Source organism: Carcharodon carcharias, chromosome 6 (assembly GCF_017639515.1).
Source record: "Carcharodon carcharias isolate sCarCar2 chromosome 6, sCarCar2.pri, whole genome shotgun sequence".
NCBI lineage: Eukaryota > Metazoa > Chordata > Chondrichthyes > Lamniformes > Lamnidae > Carcharodon > Carcharodon carcharias.
Window position 1 is genome coordinate 146,363,228 of NC_054472.1, and position 19,898 is coordinate 146,383,125.

Consider the following 19,898-nt stretch of genomic DNA (forward strand, 5'->3'; position numbering starts at 1 on the left):
TGGATCACATCAAAACTGAGAGGCTGGGAAATACACCACTGCTTATAAAGGGGGAAGCAAATAAAAACACCTTTCTGTTTACGGATGATTGGTGAGAGGAGAAATCAGGGCTGTTTTGTCTGTAACAAAAATTGGGGGCTCGTCCGGAATAACCCCTTTGAATTTGACCAGAATCCAAGCTAAGATGAGCCAAATTTGATATAAAGGAATCAATTGGAAACCAAAAGGGAAAAACTTTGTGGCTGGAACAAATTTTAAAATGCAAGTAACGTCCCACAGCAAATTCCTTTTCTCTAACACTAAGAAAATGGCAAATTTTATGTCCAGATGTGGGTCAAACAAGGAAATTTGAATAATGAAACATTAGCGGCCCTTAGCGCAGAGCAACTAAAAGCTATAGCTAAAGAGGTATAGTGCCCAGTAAAGTGGAGAAGTGAACTGATTCAATTGTTGGTAGAAGTTTTGGATCTCACGTTACCGGTAGATCAGTTAGATGTAGAGCTCAACCATGACTCAGATTCCACTCCTCTAACCCAATTCAAGCTGGAAAAGCTCAAATTACAGCTAGAATTTAAGGAGAGGGAACAAAAGAGGGAAAGAGAGAGAGAGAAAAGGAGAGAGAAGAATTCCAGCTCCGAAAATTGGAAATGGAGCTAGCAGCTCAAACTGAGAGATAGATAAGACAGCTGGAAGCTGCAAGGAAAAATATCTCTACCCAGTAACATCCCCTATCCCTCTAACCTGGAATCACCCTATGAAGCACTCAAGTATGCAAGATTCATTCCCAAACTTGAAGAGAGGGTTGTGGAGTCATTTTTCGCCACTTCTGAGAAAGTAGCATGATAGCTAAAATGGCCAACAGATATCTGGACATTTTTAATTCAAGGACAGCTGTCAGGGAGAGCCCAAGAGGTCTACTCCATGCTGACCCCTGATGTGTCTATGAGCAGACCAAGGCTGCCATCCTAAGTGCATATGTGTTAGGCCTGGAGGCATATTGCCAGCAATTCCGGAATGCTCGTAAGAAGCCAACTCAAACCTACATTAAGTTCGAACAGCTGAAGCAAATCGCGTTTGACCATTGGGTAAGATCTCTAAGAGTTCCATGCACCTATGAGGGGCTGCATGAGTTCATATTGTCGGAGAAATTCAAAAATTGCCTACACTCCAACCTGCGATTAACTTCGAGGAGCAGATAATCGTCACAGCCAGGGATGAAGCTGTCACAGCTGACAGCTATGATCTTACATATTGGCCCGGAAACTCAGGCAGACCCTTTTCAAACCATTGGAAAGTTAAGCAGGGCAATCTAGAAAGGAATGGCCCCCATCCAGAAAAGAAAACACAAAGGAGGGTGCATGATGCCCTCCTGCAGCCTGGATGGAGGTATAACCTCCAGAGACCAATGTGTTCCCATTGCAGTAAAATAAGCTATACCAGGCCTGAGTGCTGGATCAGCCATGATCTTATTGAATAGTGGAGCAGGCTCGAGGGGCTAAATGGCCTACTTCTGCTCCTATTTCTTATGTTTGTAGATTGTGAGGGAAGAATGTTGGTCTAATAGGATCCATATGATTACTCCCCAAAAGGCACCCCAATGGGTAGTGTAGCAGAGAAGGCAGACTCTTGCTATAGAAACTTACCCTTTGGAGGACATGGCACTGAGCCAGACAGACTCCCAGAGAGCTTTCGGAGTTTTGTCCTTTCAGGAACAGTGTCTCCCTACTCGTCCCAAAATGTGAGCAAGTCCATTGTACTGATCCAGGACACAGGGGACACTCAGTCCTTCATGTTGGAAGGAAAGTTAAACCTACCCCCGAGTCCCCCCTGAAGACCAAAGCCCTGATTAGTGGAGTGGGAGGAGGGTTTGTGTTTGCACCCCTCCATAACTGTGACCTTCTTTCAGGCCCTGTCACGGTAGGAGTCATCCCTGAACTACCAGTAACAGGGATTGATTTCACCCTTGGGAATGATTTGGCTGGTGTTAGCCAGCAAAAGAAAAGAGGCCCATTAACCTGGATTTAAACCCCAAAAAGAAAATGCTGCAGGGAGTTGCTATTGTCCCAGCTAGCTGTGTGTCTGATGTGGACGTGAATGAGAGAATGCCTGCATACTCCTTTACCAGCTATTCTTTCATCATCAGGCAACATTATAAAAATGAAATGTAATTCATTTTTTGTTTGAGGCCATGAGGACTGTCAGGGGACAAAGACTTCACACTAGATATTTTGCTCATCGCTAATTTCTAAAATTTTAAAAACTGGACAATGACCTTTTAAAATGGCTGAAACTACATGTACCCATGGAACTGAAAAAAAAGCTAACATGGCAGTATGGCAGAAACTTGCACGTCTTTATCTCTGAAGAGAAACAAACAATCCCTGTGAGCTGCAGAGACCAAATTCAAGGAGAGCTATACAAAGGCCATCTGCATTTCATAAGCCAGACCTGGCCAACTGAGCCTATTCGTCTGTTAGGACAAAAGACCCCGCAACCTTCCTTTCAACTCTTAATAGTTAGAACATTTAACAATCTCAGGGACACAGACAAAGGGACGCGCACCCTTTGTCAGTGCCAGAGTGGAGAGGTGGGAGTCATGTGACAAGAAACTCCAGCTGATGAAACCTGTTATATTGCCTTGCTGTACTGAAAACTCAGTCTGCCATTTTTACATCTACAAGCAGCACAGAAAAGGAGCTCTTCCCAGATGGGATACTTGGCCCCATCTACATTGTTTCTGCTGGAAATTCTGTACCATTGTGCGAAGTCAACTCCACTGGAAAATTGAATTATACAGCATTGGTTTTCAACCTGTCAACCTCCATTATGGAATACCTCATTGGACTTTGAGTCTGGACTTTGGACTCAAATGAAACAATAATTCTTTGGTCTGTGTTCTTTGCCCTGTAAATCTTTCTTTTCTCTATCCCTCTCTTATTATGTGAGTGCAAAGGAGGCAAAGTTGCTACCCCTCCTCCCACATTTGAGTCTGTGTAAATAAACTAATCCTTTGAGTTCATCCTATCTTGAGTCTGCTGCAGGGTTATTAATAGATAACTGGATCACACCAAAACTGAGAGGCTGGGAAATATGCCACCGCTTATAAAGGGGGAAGCAAATCACCACTTATAAAGGGGGAAGAGAAATCAGAAATCAGGGTCTCCTCTGCCCTCACACCTTCCTCTCCCACCCAGAACCATGATAGGGTCCCCCTTGTCCCCTTTTCACCCCACCAGCTTCTGCATTCAAAAGATCATCCTCCAACATTTCCGCCAACTCCAGGATGATCCCATGACCAAACTCATCTTCCCCTCACTCCTCCCTCTGTCAGCATTCTGTCAGGACCATTTCCTTTAGGCACCCTGGTCCACTCCTCCATCACTCCCAACACCTCGTCCCCTTCCCATGACATCTTCCCATGCAATCGCAGAAGGTGCAACACCTACCCCTTTACCTTCTCCCTCCTCATCGTTCAAGGGCCCAAACACTCCTTTCAGGTGAAGTTTGGTCTACTGCATTGCTGCTCTCAATGCAGTCTCTTCTACATCGGGGAGACCAAATGCAGACTGGGTGACTGCTTTGTGGAACACCTCTGGTCTGTCCGCAAGCATGACTAAGACCTTCCCGTCGCTTGGCATTTCATAACACCACCCTGCTCTCATGCCCACACATCCTTCCTTGGCCTGCTGCAATGTTCCAGTGAAGCCCAATGCAAACTGGAGGAAGAGCACCTCATCTTCCGATTAGGCACTTTACAGCCTTCTGGACTTAACATTGAGTCCAGCAACTTCAGACATGAAGTCTCTCCCCTATTCCTACCCCTTTTTAAATCCCCTTTTTTCTACATTCATTTTTTGTTTTTTATCCACTTATTTTTATTTTTATTCATTTATCCATGGTTTTATCCCCTTTTTTATCCCCCCTATCTATCCCATTTACTATCCTTTTTTCCCCCACCACTGCCCCCTCCCTCCACCCCATCCCCTATAGGGCCATCTGTTACTTGTTCCATGTTGTTCTTTCACACAATCCCACCCTTTTTCTGCTATTACCACATTCTGCTTTCTTACTTTTACACCACTATCGGCACCTTTTTTAGTCCAGTTCATGACATCTTTGTCTATCTCTCCTTTGTCCCCACCTCTCGCTGGTCTTCTATCCAGCTTCACCTGCTCCACACCACCACCAGCCCCCCCCCACCCTATTACCAGTATAAATTTAATCACATTTCTACTTTTCAGCTCTGAAGAAGGGTCATATGGACTCAAAGCATTAACTCTGTTTCTCTCTCCACGGATGCTGCTAGACCTGTTGAGTTTTTCCAGCATTTTCTGTTTTCATTTCAGATTTCCAGCAGCTGCAGAATTTTGCTTTTATCTTACTGTTTAAATTAACCCTCATCCTGCCTGTAAAAATAATGATATCTACCCTGATTTCTGCTATTCCTTTCACAATCAGTTCCTTTCTACAGTCCTCTTCAGAAACTGTTCATGTTCCCCCCAGTAGACCTGCTTTTTCACTTCCATCATCATTTGTTAAAAACCAATGCAAAATATTTACTTAATATCTCCACCATGCTTTCTTCCCCCAAATTAAGACTCTCTCCTCTGCCCTGTCTCCTACTCTCTCTAAGTATTTTTTTTACATTTTATGCACATCTTAAAATCCTTAATATTTGATTTGATATTATTTACTAGTCCTTTAACACACTCCCTTGTAGACTTTCTATCTCCCTTTTTTACTTGGGGTTCTTGGGATATGGATGTTTCTGGTAATGTTCATGAATCTGATGCAGCCCATTTAATGAAGGTACTTTGGAATATTGTTAGGTGGGGTAGGGTGTGTTTGAATTTTGACTCAGCTGCTATGAAAGAATGGTGATACATGACCAAGTCATGAAGCATTTGAAACTCAGCCAAGCTTTCATAATGGGCTCAGCTGTAATAGTAGCCCTTGGCAAATGTCAACAATGGAGTCTATTGAAATTGTAGGAGCAGGTGTTTTTTTTTCTAAGCTACACCAGATGGCTTCTCAATTAGTGCACTCCAGCAGACGGTGTTTTTTATATCCTAGCTGACAGCTGCAGCTCTTTTTCATCTTTTAAGGGTTGGGTATTTAAATAACTTGAGTTCATGACACTTAAACAGGCTTCATCTGCTCTTCAGGAGTGTTAACTAATACTCCATAAATTCATGACTCCTACACTTTGGGTTAAGATCCTTGGAACAAGAAAAATGGGGCCTGTTTGAACTCAGCACTAATTCAGATGGCCCTGTTGAGTTCGGGTTTCCAGCCTGTGTGATTCATATCCTGCCTGCTCCCCCCTGCCAGCAAAAATGGGATCTTCTGGAAATGGGAGTGGGACTTCTGCACCTGGGTCCTGGCTGCCTCTTTTAAAGGTCTTTGGGGTTGGCCCAAGGCTGAGGAAATCTAGCCCTATGAATCTAGGAGAAAGAAAGGAGGAAAGAAAGTAAGAAAGGAAAAGAAAGAACAAAACAGAAAATGAAAAATTGTATTCATATTGCATCTTTCATGACTTCAGGACATCCAGAGCATTTTACAGCCAGAGAACTACTTTGAAGTGTAGTCATTGTTGAAATGTAGGAAATAGAGTCCATTCAGATGCATGATAACACTGAAAAACCATCAATAATAAATCAAGGAGTCGATTCAGTAGCCAATATATATTGTGAGATCTGGAATTGTTAATCCAGTGTTCATTTAAAGTTCTGTATACGCAATGAAATCTGGAATTGCGACCCTAGGAGAGACTGAGATACAGAGAAAGAGATAGATAACAGACATGCATTAACACTGAACTGAAAAGGATTACATATTTTTGCAAATCACATATTGATTTAGTGTATTGCATTATTGAGTATTTTATAATACAAACTGCTTGATCATATCTCATTCTATAACTATATGATCAGTGCACTTTCTAAGTGGCTGTAGAATAGAGTTATAACTTTGAAAACTGTCCTTCAGTAGTCCTTCACCTCCATACATTTCATTCATAGGGTGAACTATCAGTTGCTCAAGTTAGTGATGGTAATGTCATGGTAATGTCATTGGACTTGTAATCTAGAGGTCCAGACCAATGCTCTGGGTAGATGGATTCAAATCCCACCATGGCTACTGATGGAATTTAAAATTCAGTTAATAAACCTGGAATATAAAGCTAGTCACCACAATAGTGACGATGAAACTATCAGTTGTCATAAGAACCCATCTGGTTCACTAATGTCCTTACCTGGTTGGGCCTACACATGACTCCAGATTTACAGTAATGTAAAACAAAAACAGAATTACCTGGAAAAACTCAGCAGGTCTGGCAGCATCGGCGGAGAAGAAAAAAGTTGACATTTCGAGTCCTCATGACCTTTCAACAGAACTGAGTGAAATTAGGAGAGGGGTGAAATATAAGCTGGTTTAAGGTGGGGGGGGGCGGTGTGTGTGTGGCGTGCCCCCAGTTTCATTTTATTCTTCCCCCACTCACCCCCCCACCGACCTTAAACCAGCTTATATTTCATCCCTCTCCTAATTTCACTCAGTTCTGTTGAAGGGTCATGAGGACTCGAAACGTCAACTCTTTTCTTCTCCGCCGATGCTGCCAGACCTGCTGCGTCTTTCCAGGTAATTCTGTTTTTGTTTTGGATTTCCAGCATCTGCAATTTTTTGTTTTTATTTACAGTATTGTAATTGACTTCTTCTAAATTGGCCTGGCAACCACTCAGTTTAAGGGCAATTAGAGACAAGCAAAAAATGCTGGCTTTTCCAGTGACGCCCATGTCCCATAAAAGAATAAATTATTGTGTTGATGGCAGCTCCCTGCATGTTTGTGTCTTGTAAGCACTGCCTGTGATATTTCATTATTTTCTGCAAAGTCCTGTATATACAGTGAAATTTGGGATTATGAATCTAGGAGTTCATTCAGAGTCCTGTATATACGGTGAGATATGGGATTGTAAATCAAAGAGACATTGAGATACAGAGAAAGAGATAGAGAATCAAGGTACCTACCAACGCTGAAAGGGAGTATATATTGTTGTAATGTGTACATTAATTCTATATGTTGCAAAAACACCAACTGCCTCAGTTCTCATGCTATGTCTATAATAGCCAGGGCAAATTCTAGGGATTTGAAGTACTTCAGTACTTCCTGCCCACATACATTACACTTGTAGCATGAACTGTCACACATCAATTACTGTGCAGTATGGTGCAGATGGCAGCTCTCTACATGCTTGTGTCTTGTGGCTACTGTTAACCACAACCTATGACATTTTATTACTTTCTTGCAGGACACCTTTGATCGTCTGTACCTCATCTACACAGTGGGATATTCTATTTCATTAAGCTCGTTGACTGTAGCTGTGATTATACTAGGATACTTCAGGTAAAAAGTGTCATCTAATTCATCTTAATTAACAGAAGAATTTGGATCTCATTCGAGGTTTAAGTAGCTGAGGAGAAGTGGGGGGGGGGCTTATCATCATTGTGTGCTTCATCTGCAGTTTTCTTTTGGAAGGTTTTAAAATTATGAACCTACTCAAATGAAAAGATGACTCAAAGAGAGCCTTGTGGAAGGACAAATGATAGCTTCATGCCTTCAATAGAAAGCTTGGTTGGTGCAGAGCTCACATCACAAATGAAATGGGTGGAGTAACGGACAATGTAAAGATGATCAATATGGTCTCCTGGCCTGCTTTTCATCACCTGAGAGCTTGGAGAAGAATTTACAGAGATTTTTCCCTTTAAAGCTTGGGCCTTTTTTTTGCCTCTCCAAGAGCTTACAAGGCTGTAGGGGTGCGGCTGCGGGGGTGGGGGTCAGGGCGGGGGTGTAGGGGGGTGGTAGGGTCTGGTGGCGGGTGGGGCAATAGGGATTAAGGAAATTTATAATCATGATAGGTCAGCAGTCGTGAGTATGGGAAAGGTTGGTAGAGCAGCTTCATTTCCTTGCTCGTACTGGGATGGAGGTGAAGACATTATCCTTATTTTGAAAGGAAGAACTTGCATCTGGATAAAAGAAAATCACATTGTGATCACATTCCATAGCACTTTACAGCCATTGAGTTACTTTTGAATGGCAGCCAGTTAGTTCCATAGGCAAACTTGGCAGTCATGTTGTACGTGACAATTAAGGCCCCAGAAACAGTAAATGACTGTTTAGTCTGGATTTTAGTTGTTTTGTGGTGTTGGTTGAGAAAGTATTGTTAGCCATCACAGTTCCTTGCTCCTCTTTAAACAGTGCTGTGGAATCTTTTACATTCACATGATGGGATAGGTTTAGTGGAGAAGGCATTACTAACAGTCCAGCAATTCTTCAGTACTTCATGAAGTATCAGCCTAGATTAGATGTTCATGTCCTGGAATAGGATACTGAGCTCATAAGTTTCTAATTTTGTGACAAGAGGAAAATCCAAGAAATACTTGTGTATATACAATGCCTTCATTACCTCAGGACTTCGCAAAACACTTCACAGTTAGTTAATTAGTTCTGTTGTAATGTAGAAAACACGGCAGCCAATTTGCTCAAAGCAAATTCTCACAAAGAACAATGATAAAGACCAGATAATCTGTCTCTGTGATGTTTAATCACAGAATCACAGAATTGTTACAGCTCAGGAGGCCATTCTGTCCATCGTGCCTGCACCGACTCTCTGAGTGAGCATTTCACCGAGTGCCATTCTCCTGCCTTCTCCCTGTAACCCTGTAGATTGTTTCTTTTCACATAATCATCTAATTCCCTCTTGGATGCCTTGATTGAACCTGCCTCCAACATATTCGCAGGCAATACATTCCAGACCCAAACCACTCGCTGTGTGAAACAATTTTTTTCTTATATCGCTTTTGCTTCTTCTGCCAATTATTTTAAATCTGTGCCCTCTCATTCTCAATCCTTTCACAAGCGGGAACAGTTTCTCCTTATCCACTCTGACTAGGCCCCTCATGATTTTGAAAACTTTCACCAAATCCTCAGCCTTCTTTCCTCCAAGGAAAAGAGTCCCAACTTCTACAATCTATCTTCATAGCTGAAGTTTCTAATCCTTAAACCTCTTTAGCATTCTTTCCAATGCCTTCACATCCTTCCTAAAATGCGGCATCCAGAACTGGACGCAATACTCCAGCTAAGGTCTAACTAGTGTCTTATACAAGTTCAACATAACCTCCTTGCTTTTGTTCTCTATGCCCCTATTAATAAAGTCCAGGATACTGTATGCTTTATTAACTGCTCTCTCAGCCTGTCCTTCCAGCTTTCATGACTCCTGATCATATACACGTAGGTCCCTCTGCTTGTCCACGTCTTTAGAGTTGTACCTTTTATTTTATACTGTCTCTATTTTTTGAGCGATAAGTATTGGTCAGGATTGGTCAGGATCCATCTCTTTGTGTCCTTCATGCTCCGAGCCATCAGTATCTTTGTGAAGGATGCAGTGCTATACTCAGAGACAGCATTCTTAGATCTGGAAGGTGTTGACTTGGAGGATCTGAAATCCATAAACGATGCTCCTCCATCTCAAGACAAGTCTCAGTATGTAAGTGACACCTTCTATTGGTAAGGCACTTCTTAAATTCCAAACACTCAGATGTTACTAATTTTTTTTGCAATTCTGCATTATTTCTTACACATTCTCACTCACAACTTTCCTTATGACACAAAGCTGGGTAAGAGGTTGAGCTGTGAAGATCCCATGATACTATTATGATGAAGAAACAGCAATTTTTATATTCACTTGAGAGGGTAGACAGGTCTAATGTCACATTCAAAAGACAGAATCAGTTCTTCACTAGAGTGTCCTTCTAGATTTTGTGCTCAAGTCTCTGGATTGGGGCTTGAACTTCTGGCACTTGATGAGTGAAGCAACTAGGTATGAGATTTTCTACATCAATGCCAGCTATTTACACACAAAAGGAAATATAAACAAGTTGGCTACAGGGGGCACTATTCATGGAAGTTCTTGTGCATGAGGGACCTTATTTATTGAGATTGGACAGTGTTGGTTGGCTTCTGCAGGATATGGGGGAATGACAAGAGATTTTAGCATTGGGTTACTATAGACACTTGGCTTCCTTAAAGTGGATTGACCCACATTAACCCTTGTTCACATGTTGCCATCCTCTCACAGACGCCTACACTGTACCAGGAACTACATCCACATCCATCTCTTTGTGTCCTTCATGCTCCGAGCCATCAGTATCTTTGTGAAGGATGCAGTGCTATACTCAGAGACAGCATTCTTAGATCTGGAAGGTGTTGACTTGGAGGATCTGAAATCCATAAACGATGCTCCTCCATCTCAAGACAAGTCTCAGTATGTAAGTGACACCTTCTATTGGTAAGGCACTTCTTAAATTCCAAACACTCAGATGCTACTAATTTTTTTTGCAATTCTGCATTATTTCTTACACATTCTCACTCACAACTTTCCTTATGACACAAAGCTGGGTAAGAGGTTGAGCTGTGAAGAGGATGCAGAAATGCTTCAGTGTGATTTGGACAAACCGAGTGAGTGGGCAAATGCATGGCAGATGCAGTATAATGTGGATAAATGTGAGGTTTCCCACTTTGATAGCAAGGACAGGAAAGCGGATTATTATCTGAATGGCTATAAATTGAGAGAGAGGCAACGAGACCTGGGTATCCTCGTACATCAATCACTGAAGGTAAGCAGGTGCAGCAGGCGGTAAAGAAGGCAAATGGTATGTTGGCCTACATAGCGAGAGGATTCAATTACAGGAGCAGGGATGTCTTGCTGCAATTATACAGGGCCTTGGTGAGACCACGCCTAGAATATTGTGTGCAGTTTTGGTCTCCTTATCTGAGGAAGGATGTTTTTGCTATAGCGGGAATGCAGCGAAGGTTTACCAGACTGATTCCTGGGATGGTGGGATGGACATATGAGGAGAGGTTGAGTTAGGATTATATTCACTGGAGTTCAGGAGAATGAGGGGGGTCTCATAGAAACCTATAAAATTCTAACAGGACTAGACAGGGTAGATACAGGAGGGGCGATCCCAATGGTGAGGGAGTCCAGAACCAGGGGTCACGGTCTGAGGATACAGGGTAGACCATTTAGGACTGAGATGAGGAGAAATTTCTTTACCCAGAGAGTGGTAAGCCTGTGGAATTCGCTACCACAGAAAGTAGTTGAGGCCAAAACATTGTATGTTTTCAAGAAGGAGTTAGATATAACTCTTGGGGCGAAAGGGATCAAAGGATATGGGGAGAAAGCTGGAGCAGGCTATTGAGTTGGATGATCAGCCAAGATCATAATGAATGGTGGAGCAGACTCGAAGGGCTGAATGACCTACCCCTGCTCCTATTTCCTATGTTTCTATGTTTCTGTGATATGGGAAAATTGGAGGGGCAATAGTTCCACAACCGTTATTACTCTCCAATTCCAGACCCATCATTATCCTTCAGTTTCAGAGGCATCGTTACCCTCCAGTTCTAGAGGCCTCATTACTATCCCGTTCCACAGCTATCACTACCACCCAGCATCTTATCCAAGGTTGATTAATTGCACGTAAACTTAGACATTGTGGACTAAAATTTGCTCCATGGCATTTTTGGGTGTGCTAGTTATGATTAGCCTATTTCCATTGCCATGGCAGTATATAGTACACAAGCTTGGTGCTGTCTCCTCATTTACCAGATTATGGTGTTTGCCTCAATAGGGCCATGCTACTGGCTGCCTGAGTGCTAGCAAGGGGACAAGCAGCATTTGCAGAGAGCACATAGTGCATCTACTGTTGTCTTAATGGCAGCCTGTCCATTTTAAAGGGGAACTGCATTCTGTAGAAAGGAACTGCAGTTAACTGCCTGTACTGGCACTGGGTGCAAGTAGGAGCTGCACAATGGGGTACTAGGGAAGACAGAGGGCTCATATAATGAGATGCAGAGGCCTTAGTGCTGGAGATGCCTGCAAGAGGCCATTCAGGGGACTAGGTGGCCCTCAAGGACCACTCTCCAAAGGGAATGGAGCAGATGGCTCTGAGGGCTTGGCTGCAGCGTCACAAGAGGTTTAATGGCCTCACATGACATGACAGTCAAGGTCAGTGAATGTCACATGACATCTCCTATTCACCACTCCACCAACCTTTCACTCTGCCCACTGAACCACTGCTCTATCACTCATCCAGCCACAATTCCTGACACTCAGGACTCATGTCTAACATTCAGATACTCCACCTCACCCCCACAAACATTGCAATGATGACAGTCTCACACCCAACTCCCTCAGCTTCCAAATGCCTCCAGCTATTCAGCTGGTCACCCTTTACTGGCAGTAGAGCAGAACCAGTGAGGGAGAAAACTGCCTGCATCTCCTAACCCTAGGGAGGAGATGGTTTTCTGGATTAGGCTGACAAGTGGCAAGTAACATTCACACCACACAAGTGCCAGGCAATGACCATCTCCAACAAGAGGGAAGCTAACCATCTTCCCTTGACATTCAATGGCATTACCATCACTGAATCTCCCTCAATCAATATCCTGGGAGTTACCATTGAACAAAACCTTAACTAGACTAACTGTGGCTACAAGAGGAGATAAGAGACTAGAAATTCTGCAGTGACTAACTCACCTCCTGATGCCCCAAAGCATGTCTACCATCTACAAGGCATGAGTCAGGAGTGTGATGGAATACTCCCCACTTGCCTGGGTTAGTGCAGCTCCAACAAAACTCAAGAAGCTCAACGTCATCAGGAAAAAGCAGTCCGTTTGATGGCACACACCCACCATCTTCAGCATTCACTCGCTCCACCACTGATGCATTGTGGCAGCAGTGTGTACCACTACAAGATGCACTACAGGAACTCACCAAGGCTCCTTTGACAGCACCTTCCAAACCCACGACCTACCACTTAGAAAGACAAGAGCAGCAGATGCATAGGAATGCCACCAGCTGAAATTTCCCTCCAAGCCACACAGCATCCTGACTTGGAACTATATTACCGTTCCTTCATTGTTGCTGGGTCAAAATCCTGGAGCTCGTTCCTTAACAGCACTGTGGAGTGCTAACATGGGCTGCAGTGGTTCAAGAAGGCAGTTCACCACCAACTTCTCAAGGGCAGTTAGAATGGGCAATAAATGCTGGCCTAGCCAGCAATGGCCATGTCCTGTGAAAGAATAAAAAAAACCATGTGTCCGACTGTGACAGAGCCCATGATATCTGCTGTTACTGAGAGCATTGAGGATTACAATATGTTCCTGTCTTATGCCCTTTCTCAACTCCCAGCTCACCCTCATCATACTACCTGGCCTGGTGAGCAAGCTGCTGTTGGTGTGATCATGGATGTCCTGTTTTTCACCCTACTCCTCCTTAATCCCTCCTTCCAGCTTTCTCCTTTGCAGACTGCCAACAGCCAAGTCACAGCACACCCAGGAGGAGAGAGAGAGAGAGAGAGAGAGTGACAATGCAGCACTGATTGAGCAGGTCATCGCTAGATCTGACACTGGTTCTGTTCTACTCCCAGTTAAGAGTGACCTTGTCCTGTAAGAGAGGGCAAAATGTTAGTAATTGCATTGCACTGTGTTTGGGTGATGTTCTTGCCACAGCTGAATAGCTAGAGCCATTTGGAAGCTGAGGGAGTTGGGTGTGATAGGGGTGTGTTCACCAACTCAGATCCTGGCATTGCACATACCTTAGATGCTACATTAGAGTTGGGATCTGGACATGGTGAGTCATTTGACATGAGTGTGCTGCAGCCAGGCTGGGGGAAAGGATAATTCATATACTAGCTCACTGGAAGGAGAGATGGGTTCTGCTTCAGTGGACTCTGATGAGGACATCGCTGGACCTCCGCATATAGGAGAAGACAAATGAGAATGCACACCAAGATGTTGGTTGCATTGCTCGACCTGCCATTCAGCCTCTTATCACTGCCAAGGAGCATGGAGGGGTCCAGATCCAACTTGGCAGAGGGTATAGGGCAAAGAGTGTCCTATGTTCCATGGCCTCTGTCTACCTCACTGTTGCCTTCCAGACCGAGAGACACTGCAACCAATGCCATTATAGCCGTTGCAAACTTTGTGTGATCATGTCACCAAGTCTTCTGTGACTTTCGTCACAGTCAAGTCATATTCCTGTAAAGCTTATTGGTAGATGTGCACTTAACTTTATGGAAAGAAAACATGGAATATGGACCCTGTACCTTGACAAGATGGACTTCAGAGTGGTCATGTGACTTATTTTGTGATCTCTATACAGACAAGGACTAACTTTGTGTCTGAACATGTCTCTGGAAAGTCACCATGTCTGTCAGTTACATCTGCCATCAGCCCATTGTGTGGACAATGGAATACATTGATACTGTTGTCACATGACTTAAACTGACTGACGATAGCCAATATCTTATTAATCCACAAAGGCAGCCCAATGAGTCAGACTGGGATATGAAGACCTGAGGGACATCATTTCTCACATACCAAAAGATTGGACCCTGCCTCAAAAAGGTGCCTCAGGCACAGAAGAGGGACTAATTAATTTGATAGGCAATAGGAGCTCGACCACAATTTCAGCTGAAAAAGCCAGAAACTGCCAACTACCATTGTCTTCAGGAAAACAAGTGAGAACTCTTCAGGCTTACAATGTTTCAACCGCCATCTTAAGGACTGTTTGAAGAAGTGACGTGTTTATTTTACCCTTTAAGTAATTTAATTGCATGTTTCATCTTTAGAAATCATCTTCTCTTGTGTCTATATCTAGTATGTGTGAGGAGTGCATGTTTGTTGCACTACATTTTGGTGTTGGAAGAAATAAACATTTATCCTTTCTTTTGATTTAAACTCACGAGAGTCTGTTTCAGAATCACAGAATCACACAGTGCAGAAGGGGCCCTTCGGCCCATTGAGTCTGCAATGACACGTCTGTTCTTTAAAGTCACAGCACTCAAGGGGTTAAAACACTCCTTCTCAAAAATACATCAGCCAAGATGTGAGAAAGGGGGGGAAATTATCCCACATACCTCCCCATTTGGAACACCTTGCAGCAACACACCTTGCCAAATGTGGGAACTCACCACAACGCCTTCAAAAACACTCCATAGTCTTTACAGATAAATAATATCAGAAGTTCACCTATATTACCTGAAAGTTAGGTGCCTGGGCCTTAAAAGGACTGTGGTGTTGGTTCCCTCATGAAGCTGAATATATGTTCTTTGGTAAATGACAAGCTTCCATGATCATATTGAATGGCAGGGCAGGCTTGATGGGCTATGTTGTCTATTCCCACTCCTATTTCTTAGGCTTTTAAAGATGTTGGATGGCCCAAGTTTGTAAATAGTGTGTCAGATCAGCTGGTGTGGCTGTTTGACATCATGACAGCACCAGTTGGCAGACTTCTGATGCTTGCAGGGGCACTTGTGTGATTTCCTTCCCAGCATGGGGTACAGCAAGGGCCATGCCAGGAAGATGCTGCACATTCACTCAGAGGACTTCAGACTTCCATAATGCCATCGTCAGCTGTGCTACAGATCTGGACTTTGTACGCGGAGTGTCTGCTGACTATTTATTAAAGGCAATGGTTGGGTCACAGTTAGATTAATATGTGCATTATTGGGCATTCTGTTACAGAAAAGGACATTAAAATCATAGAGAGCTACATTGTGTAGGCTCTGCAGAGTGATGCCAGGGATGAAAAACAATATCTGAGAGAGACATGAGATATTGGCCCGAATCTTATGATCCCAATAGCGGCAAATGTGGAGCTCAATAGCGGTGAACGCTGATAAGTTCACTGCTGTTGAGGGCTGCAATGGTGCCATAATTTCTGGGGAGCCTTGGCAGCAATGTTCACATCCTAAGAATCTCCATGAGTGGGACTTTCCAGTTGAAATTAGTGGGAGTTTTGGACTCTGGTTACAGGTATCATGGTCAGACATTCCAATCTCATTTCATACAGGACCAACAGATAGAGGAGACTCGCATCACAGGAGGCTGGGCTCATTTTGAACCCAGGTTAAAGAGTTAAATTAATATCACCAGCCTTAGGATTTTGCCCTCCTTAACAGCACTGTAGGTGTGCCTACATCACATGGACTGAAGCAGTTCAAGAAGGCAGCTCACCACCAGCTTTTCAAGGATAATTAGGGATGGGCAACAAATGCCAGTGATGTTCACATCCCGTGAAAGAATAAAAAAAATCTGAGCAGCCACCAGAGTATTTGCAACCAGATCACTGCAAATTAATTCCACTTCCCAATCAACCCTTCCAGAATTTGCCCGATCCTGTCACCTGGTTTTCTTGAGAAGAATCAGGATGCCACATCATCGACTCAACTCACAATTGATGTTCAGTAATAGTAGTTCTTTATTTATCGTTTTCTTCATGAAACTTTGACAAGATGTGGGTGAAATTCAAAGATAAAAAGATTGGGATTGAGAAAAAGTTCCTATAAGTACTGCTCCTCATTTGTAGGAGTGTCTTGAAATGTTTACATGGGGAAGGGGTGTGTGATTTAAAGAGGACCTCACGTTGTTGACATCATAATTGTCACCAAGTTTTGACTCTATCAGATCATTGTAACTACCTGTCAAGGTTTTAGAGCTGTAGTAACTCTGGTCTATCGATGTGCTGATATGTTTCTCCTCAATGTTTTCCAGATTGGCTGCAAGGTGGCTGTTACCATTTTCCTTTACTTCCTGGCTACTAATTACTACTGGATTCTGGTGGAAGGCCTCTATCTCCACAGCCTCATCTTCATGACCTTTTTCTCTGATAAAAAGTATCTCTGGGGCTTCACCTTAATAGGCTGGGGTAAGATAAAGATTTTTAACAAACTGATTTTTCCTCTATTTACTATCTCCCTGCCTCTCTCCATATCTCTTACTCTCTGTCTATCATCCCTTTCAAGCAGCAAGTATGTTTTCTCTTTCTCGCTCTTTGCCCTTCTATTTCAATGTTTATTTTTGTTGGTCCCTTTCTGTCCCTTTCCCTCTGCTTCTCTCTATGTCAATCTGTTTCTGCATCATTATTTCTGTCTCTATCTTTGAGTGCAGCTCCAACAACACTCAAGAAGCTTAACACCGTCCAGGACAAAGCAGGCCACTTGACTAGCACCCCATCCACCACCTCAAACATTCATTCCCTCCACCACTGAAGCACAGTGGCAGCAGAGTGTACCATCTATAAGATTCATACAGTAACTCACCAAGATTCCTTCGACAACACTTTCCAAGTCTGCAACCTCTACCACCAAGGACAAGGCCAGTGGATACAGGGGAACACCACCACCTGCAAGTTCCCCTCCAAGTCATACACCATCCTGACTTGAAACTACGTTGCCATTCCTTTATTCACTGTCGCTGGGTCAAAGTCCTGGAATTCCCTTCCTAACAGCACCATGGATGTACCTGCACCACTTAGACTGCAGTAGTTCAAGAAGGCGGCTCACCACCACCTTCTCAAGGGCAATTAGGGATGGGCAATAAATGCTGGCCAAGCCAGCGATGTCCACATCCCATGAAAGAATAAAAAAACACCATCTATATATGCCGATGCATTCTCCCTCTATCCTTCTCTCTCTTCCTCCCTCCTTCTCCACATACACACACATATACCCTCCCCCTGCCCTCACCACCTCTCTCTCTCTCTCTGTAATTGTTAGCAAAATGGTTTTGGCTAGTCATAGCCAGGCACTATCCCAATGATTTGATATATTACCTAATCCATTCCCAGTGCAGTTGTCATTAGTAGTGGCTGTAAGATGGGAATGGATCTGTGAGAAATGTGCACATTTGCTCTATGTAACCAACTACTAAGCTCCCTGAGGTTGGGTAAGTAAGGTGTGACCCATGGCAAGAGAGATGTACCTCACACCAGGCAACTAGAAACTCTCACTGTGTGGGTTTCTTCATAGCTTGGTTTGGAAACACAAACATTCATCAAGCACTGACCTGACTAAAAGAAACATTTTGGATATCTTCTTTGCCATATGTAAGACATTGGGTTTGTGTCTGAAAAATTAACACGGAAACACCGAGCAAGGGTATGTAAAAATATCTTCATGTTGTGCATGTAGGGCTGAAATTTCTGCATTACCCTGCTTGCTTGGGGTCTCATGAAATACATTCATTGAGCAGCGATAGGATGTAACAACACAGCTCAGTTTCCATTCTACGGCCACAACTAATGAATTGCTGTATTGTGAATGGAGTAAGTAATATATTAAATCATTGGAGTTGATTTTAATCCCTAGCAGTTTGGGTGGGTGAGGTGGGTGATAGTGAAAGGGGTGGAAGAGGGTAAGAAACTAATGCAAAAATTGCTCTCAGGCCCCAGTTTGAGGGTCTCATCTAATTTTGTCATTCAGCAGCTCATCTGAAACAGGCAAAAAGTAGGTGCTATAAAAACAGAAATCAGAAAATGCTGGAAAATCTCAGCAGGCCTGGCAGCATCTGTGGAGAGAGAAACAGAGTTAATTTTTCGAGACCAATATGACCCTTCTTTGGGACTGGGCCATCATTGGGATAGGCAGCAGTTGCTGCCTGGAGTGTGAGGGAGCTCACTGACAAATAGATAAGTTGTAAGGTCAGGGATTTTAGGAGAATCTTGTAGGTTTCGGGCAGAGGAGCAAGGAGTCCTCTCTTTTTGGCTCAATGAAGGAGAATGTTTAATTTACTGAGAGGGCCTCCAACTATTTGGAGACCACCTTCAACCTGGTTGGAAAACTATGACAAGTTCCTCACTCAGGCCTCAGTAAAACACTTTGGGGTCTTTCTAACATAGATTGAATTGCATAGATTAACGAGCCAACCCCCACTGTCTCCTCCCCCACCATCCCACTCCCATTCGTGTTAGGTGGCTGTATCTTTCACCTGCAGGTTCAAATTGGAAACAATGTGATAAAGGTCAAGTCACAAGTGGTTGGGGTTCAAATCGACCCCATCATGTAGAATTCTCTCACCATTTCTAATAATGACAGCTGATTTTGGAGAATTGAGCGTTGAAGGAGATAATGCACTCTGTTGGCTAGAATTAAAATTAGAGACTGTCATTAAAGGACTTGATAAAATGTAGGACTATGAGACCTAAGTAAATATTGGGACAGGAATATAGATAAGAGGGTGGGTGGGGGTGGGGGCAGTTGCTGGAGTTACCTGTCAAAGGAGAATTAACAGTTGTATGAAAAGCATGTTGAAGTTCAATAGCAAAACAAGCTCCCTGCCATTCATCAGAAGACTGAGTAATTTCCACACGGCTTCTGCTGATTCTGTCATATATTGTTATGCCACATCCCCAGAATTCTTCAGATCTTCCATGAGCTGGAGGACCCCCTCCCATAGAAAGTCAACAGCTACTTGTCATCTGGAGACAGTAGGGGGCTCGATTGACAGTTCATCTCATTTATGAGAAGCTGTGAGGGGGAGCAGGATTCCAGGTGGATTTTTCCTCTTGAGGACAATAAGCCAGCCTGTGCTATCCTCCATTGTCCATCACTGTTATTCTCAGAGTTGAATGACAGAGAGATTGGCTCTCCCTGTGTGGAGATTATGGTTAGATTCATTATTGGAAAGGTAGCAGGATTATAAAAGAATTAAAAGTATAAAAAGTAAAAAATATGAAAGTATTTGCAACAAACAGGATTTTCAGAGCATGTCTGGAACCCCACCCGAACCCCCACCACCTCCAGCAGAGTGACTGGGAATCTTCATAGCCCCTCCTTACACCAATATGCCAACATCACAGTCAATCATTTCCTCTTTGCAATTTTAGATTTGGGAATTATTGACAGACTCCATTTCATAAAAAATTCCTCCTAAGCCAACCCAGGCAATCAGTTGGGCTCACAGTCACCGTTAGATGTCTCCCAGGGGCATTCTCAGCCTTAGGTGTATGATGGGCTTGAGGCACTGGTTTGGAAGCCAATCTTTCTCATTAACACAGTGTTTA

At 43.4% G+C, this 19,898-nt stretch overlaps 1 protein-coding gene across 1 annotated transcript in view; it reads left to right on the forward strand.

The window, feature by feature from the left end:
• The window catches only part of pth1r (parathyroid hormone 1 receptor), a 94,943-nt gene that overhangs the window by 45,572 nt on the left and 29,473 nt on the right, over nt 1–19,898 (forward strand). The window contains exons 6-8 of the mRNA XM_041189297.1: nt 7,305–7,399; nt 10,131–10,320; nt 16,610–16,763. Of these exons, the coding sequence (XP_041045231.1) occupies nt 7,305–7,399; nt 10,131–10,320; nt 16,610–16,763 (439 nt within the window). The remainder of the gene's footprint in view (nt 1–7,304; nt 7,400–10,130; nt 10,321–16,609; nt 16,764–19,898) is intronic.